At 37.2% G+C, this 12554-nt stretch overlaps 1 protein-coding gene across 1 annotated transcript in view; it reads right to left on the bottom strand.

The window, feature by feature from the left end:
- RP1 (RP1 axonemal microtubule associated) overlaps positions 1-12554 on the bottom strand; it is a 185149-nt gene that overhangs the window by 133417 nt on the left and 39178 nt on the right. Inside the window, exons 13-17 of the mRNA XM_069779350.1 lie at positions 11366-11469; positions 9206-9379; positions 8341-8553; positions 7040-7217; positions 5201-5332 (exon numbers count right to left, since the gene is read on the bottom strand). Of these exons, the coding sequence (XP_069635451.1) occupies positions 5201-5332; positions 7040-7217; positions 8341-8553; positions 9206-9379; positions 11366-11469 (801 nt within the window). The remainder of the gene's footprint in view (positions 1-5200; positions 5333-7039; positions 7218-8340; positions 8554-9205; positions 9380-11365; positions 11470-12554) is intronic.

Genomic DNA, 12554 nt, shown 5'->3' with positions numbered 1-12554 from the left:
GTCTGGAACACTACTTTTCAATAATGAGACCATTGACCATGAAGTCCTCTTCAAAAGAGGGAGTCCGTGCCCCCAAGAATTTATAATCTGCTCTGACACAAGAGGCAGATATAAACCCAAAATTTGAAAAGATGAACCAACACATTGTCAATATGCTGTTTCCTGCAGGGATTCCCGAACTGCTCTTCATGAGGCCTTCTCATACAACTGCAAAGAGACTTTTTAATATGCTAACAGTAATGAATACAATCTGTGCAGCAGATTTTCTTTTGTATCCCCCAGCTCATTCTTCATCCATTAAGTAGCTTTCTATGAACCAAGCTTTTGGAGTCCAGAGGCTCCAAACACGTAATGGAATTCACTTACAATTTTGCAGATTTCATAAATAGCTACTGATACGGATTTGTTGAAGAACTCCCAATGCATCACTATATATGTTCCTGCTGTACTACATACCTTGCTGTCAGAACCCTTTGCTTTTTTATTTGCTTGATAAAAATACCTTACTGGCTTTCTCTGGGAGGGAGTTTTTCTCTTCATTTATTAAACTGCCTTTACTTTAAAGGAAAAAAAAAGAAAAGCAAAAAAAACCCCCCAACCTAAAAAAAACCCCAAACCAACAGAAAAACAAGTGATGCAAAAGCAGTCACTCACCACCAACAGAATGATGCCCAGGTAGCCCCCGAGGAATGACTACTTTGGAAAAACTCCTCTCCAGTTTTATTGCTGAGCATGACAATATATGGTATGGAGTATCTCTTTGGTCCATTGGGGTCAGCTTTCCTGGCTGTGTCCCCTCCCAGCCTTTTGCCATTGTCCCCCCCACCTGCTCGCTGGGAGTGCAGAGTGAGAAACAGAGATGGACTCAGTGCTGTGCAAGCACTGCTCAGCAACAGCTAAAACATCGCTGTGTTATCAACGCTGCTTTGGTCACCGGGCTAAACCACAGCAACAGGCAGTGTGCTGTGAAGAAAATTAAGTCCATCCCAGTCAAGACCAGTACAAATAATAAACAAAATAAAGGAATATCTATGACAGAAATTTGCAAAATTTATCTGACTGCGCTTTGTTGCTAGCACTGAAATATAAGTTTGAAGGCGAAGTGGAAAACACTTTTGAATCCTTGAGTCTTGCTTCTTAATAAACTTTTACGAGCAACAAATTCCACATCCTGCTGAAACATCGCTGAAGCAAATTGGGTAAGTGAAGAACGATTGATTCAATACTGAGATATGGTCCTGATCTTCCCTTTAAATTTTCTCAAATGTCACTTTTATGATATTAAATAAATGCTTTTTTTTCTTAAAAGTTGTACTCAAAAGGATATAGTTGCTTGGATCATCAGGTTGCCCTATAGGTTAAATCAACTTGGTAACTAAAGCACGGAACCTGAATTATGATCCACTAGCATTCAGCTCTGAACTGATGTGAAATAATTGCCTGAGGAATTGCAAAGCAATTAGGATCCAGTACAAAGTTCTTTAATAAATAAAGACTAACTTCTGGAATCAGAGGAAATTTCAGCCCTGGTAAAGAGTCTAAAGTTTGGTTAATCTATTTTTAGGAAATTCAAAACTGTAGTAGCATAACTTTTACAGCAGTGCTTCTAACAGGAGTAGTATGACTTTGGAATGGTTATAGTAATTTAGAAATAGTCAATAGTGTCATAATAATCACTGTTTTTATTGTATCCTTCATCACAACTGAAAGCAAGATATTCTGAAAGAAAAAAGGAAATCCACACACCAAAAATAAAGCAAAAGGCAAATATCTTATCTTTACCCAAATAAAAACTTAATTACACTTGTCTTTCAGTGACTGAAATAAGAGAACTATAGCAAAGTAGTTGCTTTTGTATAATAAATATTTTTGAGAACTTGACTATATAACTTTCTGTAACTGTAGTTACCTAGCTCCTCACTTGTAACTGAAAGCTACAGTTCTTTCCAACTATCTAAACCCACATCTTTCTTACACCAAAGAGATGAAAATTTTCACCAAATGCACAGGTATTCAACAAACATAAGGAATCCCAGGCTGCTCCATATGCTTAGCACAAGAATTCCATACTTGGACTATTGCTACCCGAAGCAGGTACTGCAATCTCAAACTACTATCTCTTGAAAACAATTATAATGCCCAAACAATTCACAGGCTTGGAATGCTTTTTGCCTCATAATTTACTGGCTCTCCTTACAAATGGAAATCAGTGGCATTGATTTGCTACGGGCCAAAAATATTCCAGTCTGTAAAGAGGATTTGATGGTTCCCTGCATTAGTCATGGGAGTTTACACACTTCATGACACCATGCTGTAAATCTATTGCAACAAAAATTCATTCTGATAGGCCTGCATGAGAATGAGGAAGCCACAATCCTGCACACAGTTTCATAAAAATAACTTTATTTTTTTATTTTCTTATCCTAAATCTAAAGCAAAATGAAAATTATCTTGTCCCAGAAGAACATGATTGAGTGACACTTTTGAAATGAACCATCAGAAAAATTAATCTCTAGAGCAGAAGCTTGGACAATAAAGTTGATGCAATTTTATTACATCTTTTTGTATCATCATTTCCAATGTAAACCAAATGGAAATGAGATCAGATTTTACTTGTATCTTATTTTCTCTTGTAAGTAAAATATATTAAAAATTAATAGTAACTAGTATAGAAATCATTTATCAGCAATACAATTTGTTAATACCAAACCACAAAGATGTTCTCGACGTCACAGACTGCATTTGTGTCATGGAAGCCAATGACATCTCTCCCTTTGCTTTCACTGGCACACACAGACATGTTTTCACCATTGAAATTTAAACATGATTTGAGAAACACAAGGAACAAGCAAAGAGGAAATCCCCAGTACCATGTCATTTGGAAAATCCCATAAGATTTGTGCATGCTTGCTAGTTGATACATAATATGACACATCTATATTTTCAGCAGGGCTGTTGGTTTTGGCTTGCTTTTGCAACTGGTAACAGAAGAGTAAAAAGGAGTTTAAAAAAACCCCACGATTTTTGGTTTGAGTTTTTTAGTGTTTTCTGCTTCGTTTACTTTATCCCTAGACTTTGTGGTCCTCTAACCATATATATGTTATTTCCCTTCTGTTTTGGGCAGCACATTTGATTGGTCTTGAGTCTATAATGTAGTGTTTTGCATGTATTTTAGCTGACTTGTCTGTGACACTCACTATAGTATCTCCATCCTGTGAGGTCTTAGGTAGAAGCTGGGACCTGCCATCATCCTTGTACAGTAAAAGAAGTTTCTTGAGGAAGAGAACTCACTGCAACAGGAGAACCCCAACTGCTGTAACACAGTTTTCAGTTTAATTAATCCTAAATCAGTTATCATTTGTGAAAACAACAAAAACACAACTACTGGTTAGCAGACACAGACATAAAAAAGATGGCCTGGTCAGCCTAAGGGTTAATCTGCTCTGAGTTTGGATGCTAGGCGTACTGCTGGATTGTACACTCAATACAAACATCACCCTTTTTCGAATGTTAACTGGGAGTGAAAAAAGCAAATTAGTATTTAATGAATATCAGTTTAAAAATAAAGGCTCACCTCTGCATATCAAAAGTCAGTTACCTTTCAAGTATTCCATGTGAAAATATCTTACTAAAGAACATTTTCTTTGAAGGGCAGAGTAACTTTGATATTTCTATTCATTTTGCATAAGCAGAGTCTACATTTATAAATGTGAGAAATACTTCCTACTAAGTGCTATAGACTCTTTGTAACCAATTTCACGGCAGATATTGCTTCTATAAAAGGATCCTTTGTATCCAACCCTAAAAACATCCAGCTTCTTTGAAAACAGGTTTGATGGCTTGTGTATTGTTGCCATGGGTTTCAAGTACAGCATACCTCACCAGTTGCTGACAACCCACGACACTTTGGGAAGGCTTTGTGACATTTTGATACAACATGAAGTCTGATAGATTAGAAAGGGAAAGCAGGTGTTTTGAGCTAAGAATGGAATCAACATTGACAGAAACAATTAATGGTAATTAATAATAACCCACACCTATGCTTTGAATTTAACCAGCATACTTTGGTTCAACTGAATTTATTTAAAATCCTTCCCGATACTTCACATTATACCCTATGAACAAGTATGCCATATTTGATGTCTTGTTCCCATTGCCAGACTTTTCATGTACACTTTGAAATTGCAGTCTGAGGACCAAGCTCAAAACCAAAGCAGCAACCATCTGACTTATTTGCTACATGAATGCCTTTGGGACTACCTCTAGCCGATTAAGCATGTCTCCCATAGTGGAAGCGCTAATATAATCTTGTCTTTAAAGCTCACTCAAGGTAAGAGATATTTTTCCACCGCTTGAATGTGCCTCAGTGTGCTGTGTGGAGCCCAGTAGTTCCCATTTATCCCATCTGCTTTTCATGGCGATGTGACACAATTCAGGCTGTGCGGACAGGGTCCTTGAGTACATTGAAGTAAAAGAGAGGCAGGAAGCAAACATGATCATCTCCACTCCTTAAGACATGTATCATTCCCTGTTTTGTTCAGTTCCTTAGTCACACCTGCTTTGATTACTAAGATGCTGAACATTCCTGTAAAATTTCTGAGTTGGGGAAATAATTGCCTTAGACCATTTATGCAATTTCTGTAGCTAAAGAAGAAAGTGGTTGATTATTCTAGTAAAACACATCTGGTAGACTATCACTCCAGAAGCATGACCAGAACATTGTTTATCTATTCCTACCTGCCTAAATAGAGGTATAAAGCTGGCATGCAATGCACCAAAACCTTACTCTTTCCCCCGGTGAATAAAAAAGCAGAAAACATAAGTGTGAGAGAGAGCGTAAATGAGAAATATTCCATTACTTTCAGTGAGCTTTGGATTGGGCTCTGTATCACATTGATCTCTTCATTTCCACAGAAATAGTTCTTATGATAGATGGCTAGTTACTTAAAAAAAAAAAAAAAGTAATGTGAAATTATTCAACAGTTTCATGCTGATTGTTGCCTTATGAAGAAAACACATTCCAATGCCCTTTTAAAAAACAATAACTGGTAATGTGTTTTATGTTGCATGTATGCATGCATAAGTCAATAGTCTAGAAAAGCTATTCATTGTCCTTCCTGAGGTAAGTCACTGCAAACGTGCATGGAGGGCAGACACAACATAAGGCTATATCACAACTAGTTTGTAAACTGTTGCTTACTTGAGGGTGGAAAAGTTGAAAGGCTTTGAGATACTGGCTTCTGGGCTTTTGCTGGTTGGAGCTGAGGTTCTCTGAAGTCTTTCTTCTCTTGATTGGGTGCTGCAGAAGTTCCCATAGGCTCTTGCCGGCCAACTAAAACAATGAAATGTAAATTCTGTCACCAGCTACAAATAATTTGCTTTTTCTTGCTTAGAAGCTTCCCGTATGTTCAGTGACAAACAGATCTCACAACTGTTCAACAGAGTGGACACCAAAATCTTTTCTCTATGTATTGCACAGCCACTAGCTATTATTAGCTTTTATTGTTGGCAGCATGCCACAAAAAGTGGAAGAAAATCTGGCATACCAATAAAAGCCCCTTTACTGCTTTGAAAATCTAAGTAACCATTTAACATTGATGTATGAATAAAATGACTTGTTAAAATGTAGTTTTCCCCAAGGTAAGTTTCTCTCCTTCCCCCCCCCCCCCCCCCCCCCCGCCATGTTTCCTTTCTTAAGAGTGGGGATGCTGAAATGAAAACAGCTATAGACCATTTCTGATAATATGAAGTGGCAAACAGACAATCTTGGTTGCTCTCATTCATACAGAATACCAGCTCCTTTTATCTTCCTTTTACTGAGTAACAAGGATTCAGGAGAACTCAAGCCTGTAATGAAGTAACATTTATCTTTATTTTAATGGCATCAGTAAGCCCTGCTTTGTTCAGAATTTCCACTGAAAATCCTGCCCTTCCAAAAAGTAACAAAGGAAAATACTTTCCTCATTTCTACAAGGACACAGTGACTGAAATATTCTTGTCACCTTGTAGCCAGTAGGGACTTAATGGTAGGGATGCCACTACAGTGACTTTTATAATGCTTCTGTATATCTCGGTCACAATATACATAGAACAGTTAATAATGAGACTGGTTGTATGTTTTGATACTTTTCCTTTGCTGGTCAGAGCATTCAAAATGACTCTGTTCTGCCTGTGTGTGGCAAAAATCTGACCAAATTCTCAATTTTAAACTGATGGCTAGTTTAGCATTTTCATTAGATGTTTCATTTCTTGGTCTCTGTGACTACGTCCACCAGATAAGAATACAAGTACTATAATTCCACTGTTTTCTTCAGTTATAGTCCAAGTCAGCTGGCTATGTTTGGTAACCAATTGTTCACCAAATTAAAAACTTCATTCTCCTGAAGGAGAAGAGACAAGCAGACAATCCAGTGACGGTGATCCAGAGTGTGCCGAGAGCTAATTTCTGAGTCCTGGCTAGTTGACTAGAACAGGTTAGCTCCCTAGTGAGGGAGCTTTCTGACTGCAATAGCTCTCAAAGCTGACTATGGGACAGAACAATCACATAATCAGTACACTAGTGGGGGAAGTACAATGTATTTCACACCATTAAAAAAGAAACTGAACACTGCCAAGCAGGCCCTCTCTTAAGTCTACTACTTTTGCTGTAAAATTGGGAAAGACTGTGGTATAGCTGACAGCAAGACAACATCTCCCAGGCTTCCATAATCTGTGGCCAGAATGGGGAATAGACCCAGGAAGTCAGCTCCATCTCTAACTTGTCACCTGTTTCGATTCTTGTGTTCAAAAGTTTATTTGTTCAGTAAAGAAATAGATTTCTTCTGCATCATTTATTGTTATAAAAAGAAAGAAATTAAGAAAAATTAACTAACTACATAGGAGAAATTAAGTGTGGGCACGATAAACTTTTCACCTTTAAAATTACTGAAACACAACAAAGGAAATAGTGTCAATCTAGCTTTTACTCTTTTGCTTTGAATTTGTCATTCAGAAACACTAATCACTAAAGCAAACCATAGAATATTAAGAAATTACATACATTTGATGACCTGTGGGTAGAAAAAAATGTTTGTCTCTCCAGTGTTAATGACTGGCTTAGTCTGGCCATCTGGCAGGAGACCAACATATATCCCTTTATTCTGCACTGATTCTAGACTTACAGATCCAGTTTCCAAATTCTTCTCAATTTTAAAGTGACAGTATTCATCACCTGTGCCCTAGGAAATTGAAAACAGAAATGTGAATTCAACAATTGAATTGATGTAGCTAGGCAAGTTGGATGTTTCTTAAGACTTAAATATTACTAACTTCTATTAACATTTCAGATTAAGTTTAGGATCTTCACAATGTCCTACATTATTACACACCCACATCCCCCCACACACACACATACATATCTTGGCCTTGCTTATTCCTTTGCGAACAGAAACACTGATCACATAATTTGAGTAAGTGCGAGATTGCATATGAAAGCATTCTGATTTCTGTTAAGATTTAGACAAAGTCTAGGATATATTCAAAGGAGTTTCCCACTTAACCAACTTACATCTTAATTATTCATTACTGGGTTTTATCACCAGTTTACTTAGACTCGTTACCACTTTAAACCCCTGAACATGTTTGTGCTCTGCCACATTCAAAACAATTATATCAGTTCATATCAGCAAACAGACATAGGATTAGTAAACACTGAGTCTAATGAGTAAATACTAATGTCTCATTCTCTTTCTTGCTCTCAGATGTAAATCTGCAATAGCTAAATGCCTAGCAGGCAGAGAATATTATAGGTACAAAAATCAGAATATTTCAATCATCCCCCAAGCCTAATTTTATTACTAAATATACAGGCTACTGGTGAGGTATTTCAAGAATAAACTCTATGTGGTTGCCTGATGAAAAAAAAAAAAAAATCAGGTTCTTCATTTCAGACAAAACAGAATCATTTGTAAAAGCTAGGATGTCAACATCACTTCAACATCTTCCAAACTCACACCAGTATAACTGAGGTTGTTTAATATAAATTAAATTAGCACAGCAGAAACTTGACAGAGAGTCATCAGCTATCTAGCAACCAATAAATTTTAACTACATCCACATTCTCAATAGTTTAAAAATATAATCAGATCTTTACAATCAAGTGCCAAATAGACATGGCAGCTTCTCTTGCTATATTTTTCTATCTTTCCTTGGGCAAGTGGAGGAGAAGATCTGAAAAATTTTAACTGTCAACAATGTTTTATCCCATTTTTATCCAAACAAGCAAAAGAAAAAAAATCTCTGTTATCACTGACAATTTACTCAAACTATCTGCGGAAAGAAATACAAACAAGAACTGCTTACTGTTCCATTACACTGATCATCTTTGATCTTCAGATACATTCTTGGGTTTCTCACACTTTCAAACATGCAGACTCCAGAGCCAATTTTATGCACCTTCCAGCAGGATTCCTGCTGCTGCTGACCTGCTCCACTGCAGGTCCCATCAGGTCTAAGAGACAGAGCCTGGCAGAGACTTGTGTTGAGCAGAATGATGGCACCATGGTGAAACACACCCTTCAGATCAGAGATAAGAAATCCTTTGTGAATAGCCCAGCTTTTCTCCATATTAAACTTTGCCATTTGTGTTGTTCATACCAATTTATTTTAAGCACTCATTAATGCATTTCCATGTATAAAATGTAAATTAGTAAGTCCCAAGTAATTCAAGTATACCTCCAGCCTTTGAATATTTGCTGCTTTCCGTGCAGAAAACTAACCTGGACAGTGGAATCCTTCCCTAGTCCACAGCTTCCCCACTTTTTATCGTTCAGCAGCACGCGGCACAACATCCAGAGCACAAGGAGTGTGGCAAGATAAGGGGCTTGTTCTCTTTTCACATTAAGTAATTTCCCAGGCAGATCTCCTGTACGTACCCACCTTCCTACTTTTGGAAGGTTTACTAAAAAGTTTAGAGGCGCATTGTTTCTGGGTAACAGCCCACCCTATTTGCATGTACCGGGGGCAGCATCAGCATCGCTCGCCCCAGGAGAGTGGCAAAGGAGAACAAGTCTCCAGTGCCACCCACCTGTTAAACTGTGTTTTCGCTCCACCTCGTGGGAGAGGATCCCTCTTCAGCTCACAATCCTTTGACATTCGATGAGCTACAATCGGCTTTGTAACAGTAAATTTTAGAAGAGTCTTCTAAAGTTCCCTCTGCTCACCTTACCTTGACATGCACAACAAATTCTTTGGAAAGTCCAGCATATCCTGTTGTCTCATCAGCTACTTGTCCTTGAAGATTGAACATAACAGTGTGACCTGGGTTCCTGGCCGACTCGAGAATGGCACAACCATTTGGCTGAAGGTGAACACAGAGCTCACAGCACGTCTTGTCTTTGCTCTAGCATAGTCAAAGTGGGAATAAGAAATTATATGAACTATATCGCGAAATCCAAAATAGAGAATATCACAATATAGTTTCCATATTGTTCACGTTCCCACAGTGCTACCAGTCTAGTATGAAAACATTTTTATATTTTTCAGATTTGCAGTCCTAACACTTAAGTCCTAAAATTGTGGATTCCATGGAATTTCAAAGCACAGAAACAGTTCATCTCAAGATGACACAGATCTGAGGATAACATGAAAGGTACCTGGGTGCCTCAACTGGAGAGAGAGTTAGAGTCACAGCCTACAAACATGGCAAAGAAGTACAAACCTGACATAGTCAGGAAATGAACTACAGTAATTCTCCACCACCAGCCCTCCTTCTTTTGCCTCTGTGTTTGTCATTGATTTACACTGTTCTCGCAGGAAACACTTAAGGATTCAGAAGTTTTACATGAAAGGGTAAAGCAACATGCTATCCACGCTTGCCTGTTCAGTTTTGCAGACTCCATGATCCCGTTGTATAGAAGACAAAATATACAAAATACATATTCAAATACTTTATCAAGTCCACTATCATTCTCATATTTAAATAAAACTAGGATTCTAATAAATGTAAAATGTTAATAATCAGCCCAATAATTTAAAAGACTTCTGGCTTACATCATTTAACATGTTTTTGGCATTTTTTAAGACTTCAGAGAATCAATATTTCTAGAGAAAATTTTCTTTTCCAAGGCATTAACCTCTGAAGAAAAAGCTTCATACTCAAAAAAATTGTCTATCAGTTTCAATATATCTTCAAAAGTAAAAGAAAAGTTGTATGGATTTTAGAAGTGGTTGTGAAACAAGTGAGCCAGCATGTCCTCAAAGTATAATTAAGTGTGTATCATAAGGTCAATTGCAATTTTTGTATTGCCTTTTTGGTTTACATTTACCTATCTTCATTCCAAGGACCTCAGAAAGTTTTAAATGATAACATTTTTCACATTCCCTGGGAAAAGGAACATCTTGTGTAACTAAAAATAAGAAAATCAAGAACCAGGTTTTCCATAGGTTGCTCAAAATCATAAAGCATGTCAGTAGCAAAGCAGAAAAGAGAAAGTTCAAATTTAAGTACCCAGATAATAACCTCTCTGTAGTAAGATATACTGCAGTGTGACAGAATGCAAGGGGTACTTTGTATCGGAATTACACTAATGAGCATGAACACTAGAAAGTCCTGCAAGAAGGTCTGACAGTTTGCCTGGCAGCCTGACGCTATCACCACTGAGAAACCTAACTCTACTGAGAATACACTATTTCCCACTAAGGTAAATGCACATCATGTAAAAAAAGAATGGCACCAGCTTTGACTATGAAATTATCCACTGGATAAATAAGGGGAAGAAGTCGAAAAAGTGGAAGGGAAACAGCTTCTTCCCTCATCAGTAGAAGAGTTTCATCAGAAAGAACTAACCTCTACAACTCCATTTGCCTACTTCTATACTGCAAGTGCTGAGAAAGAAAGGCAATAGTAAGACTTTGAAGATGGGATGAAACAAATCAAAATTAATCAAAACAAATCTGGAATGTATCAGTTGGCTTATGACAGGCATGTTACTTAGAAAAAGACACAAAGGAAAAATGGGCATTTAAAATCAATCCTTAGAATTTATACTTATCCAAAAAAGAGGTGATATTAGGGCATTCCATGTACCTTGTCAGCATGTGGCAAGCTGATATAAATTACAGCTTGGAATGGCCTAGAATTCCTGCATCAAATCATTTAGTCTATTAAAAAAATCCTACCAAAGAGTGAAAGTAAACTATGAAAAAACAAAGCCCTACGTCTAAATTTGCCTATTCATTAGCAATTTCCTGGCTTCAGTTTTGCAATTCTTGACTCCTTATCTGACTGGAAGCACAATTATCTATTAGACAGATTAAAAACAGCTTTATTTTTAATCAAACAATGACATGTAATTATGAAGCAGAATTCAGTAACAGCATTTCCTACCTTTCCAATTACATGGCCATTGACAAGAGCAAGAGCAAGATGTGGCATCTGATGACTGCTGAATATACATATATTTCTCCTCTTGACATTTACATCAAAAAGACCTAAGAGTTAAATGAAAAAAATGTTAGAAGTATGAAAGTATATTAATTCATATTTGCATTTAATTACAATCGATGATTTATCATTTTCAAAGGAAAAGAATTCATTGTTTAACTTAACAGTTTGACCTTTCTGATCAATGAATCCTCACATTCCTTCAGGAAAGGGCATCCTGAGACTACTGTCTATTCACTGCCTTGAGGAGAAAAACTCTGAGAGCTAATGATAAGGAACAAATTTCTTTTTATCAGCATATATATTTTTAAAAAATCCATAATAAGGAGCTGAGGACTCCAGCTTAATGAACTGGGCTATAGCACTGAATTTACATGATAAATAACAGATTATGTAGGGAACATAAAGCTCTAGGGTAGGAAAAGAGAATCCATTTTCTCTGTATCCATATTAGAATTTGTAAAGCAAATCTTGCAGCATAGTTCATGGCTTCTAAAATTTTAAATCTGGCCAATTTTCTGAACAATTACCTCTTATAGCTACAAAATACTGATAAAAGCTAAAGTGGTGCCATTTCTATTTTTCCCAGCAGCAACAGCTGATTTTTTAAACAACTGTTCTACCAGTACATTACATTGCCTATTTGTAAGATGCAGCTGTCTCTGGAGGACTCCTGTGGTGTCCATAACATAAGATTTTCAGGGTGTCATTGGGACCAAGAGAATTATACAGCCCAGGATCATTGTGCCCATCAGGATGATGCCAGAAATCATAAAATACAAGTGGGGCTTCCAGTCCTTGGGGCAAGATAGGGAAGACACATAACTGTCGCAAAGGGCCTCTGCTTTCAGATAGAGATAAAGCGTCCTAAGAAATTAAAAAACCCTAAACCAAATCATCATAGGATATAATATGCCATCAGCACTTTGAAGGCATTTGAATTATATTGCTTTAGATCTGCTGAAGACAAATAAACAGTTCTACCAGTATCTGAAATGCAGAGTTTTCTATTAGGAAAGATAGGTGGATAATTTATGTCAGAGGATTTTATTCCAAAGTACACACAAGGAAGCAGGGCCCCCAAATGAAAATTTAAACAACATTCCCAAGTCAGCACTTGTGACTTCTGTTG

This window comes from Haliaeetus albicilla, chromosome 3 (genome assembly GCF_947461875.1).
Source record: "Haliaeetus albicilla chromosome 3, bHalAlb1.1, whole genome shotgun sequence".
Taxonomy (NCBI): Eukaryota; Metazoa; Chordata; class Aves; order Accipitriformes; family Accipitridae; genus Haliaeetus; species Haliaeetus albicilla.
This window is presented reverse-complemented; position numbering and strand designations above follow the sequence as displayed.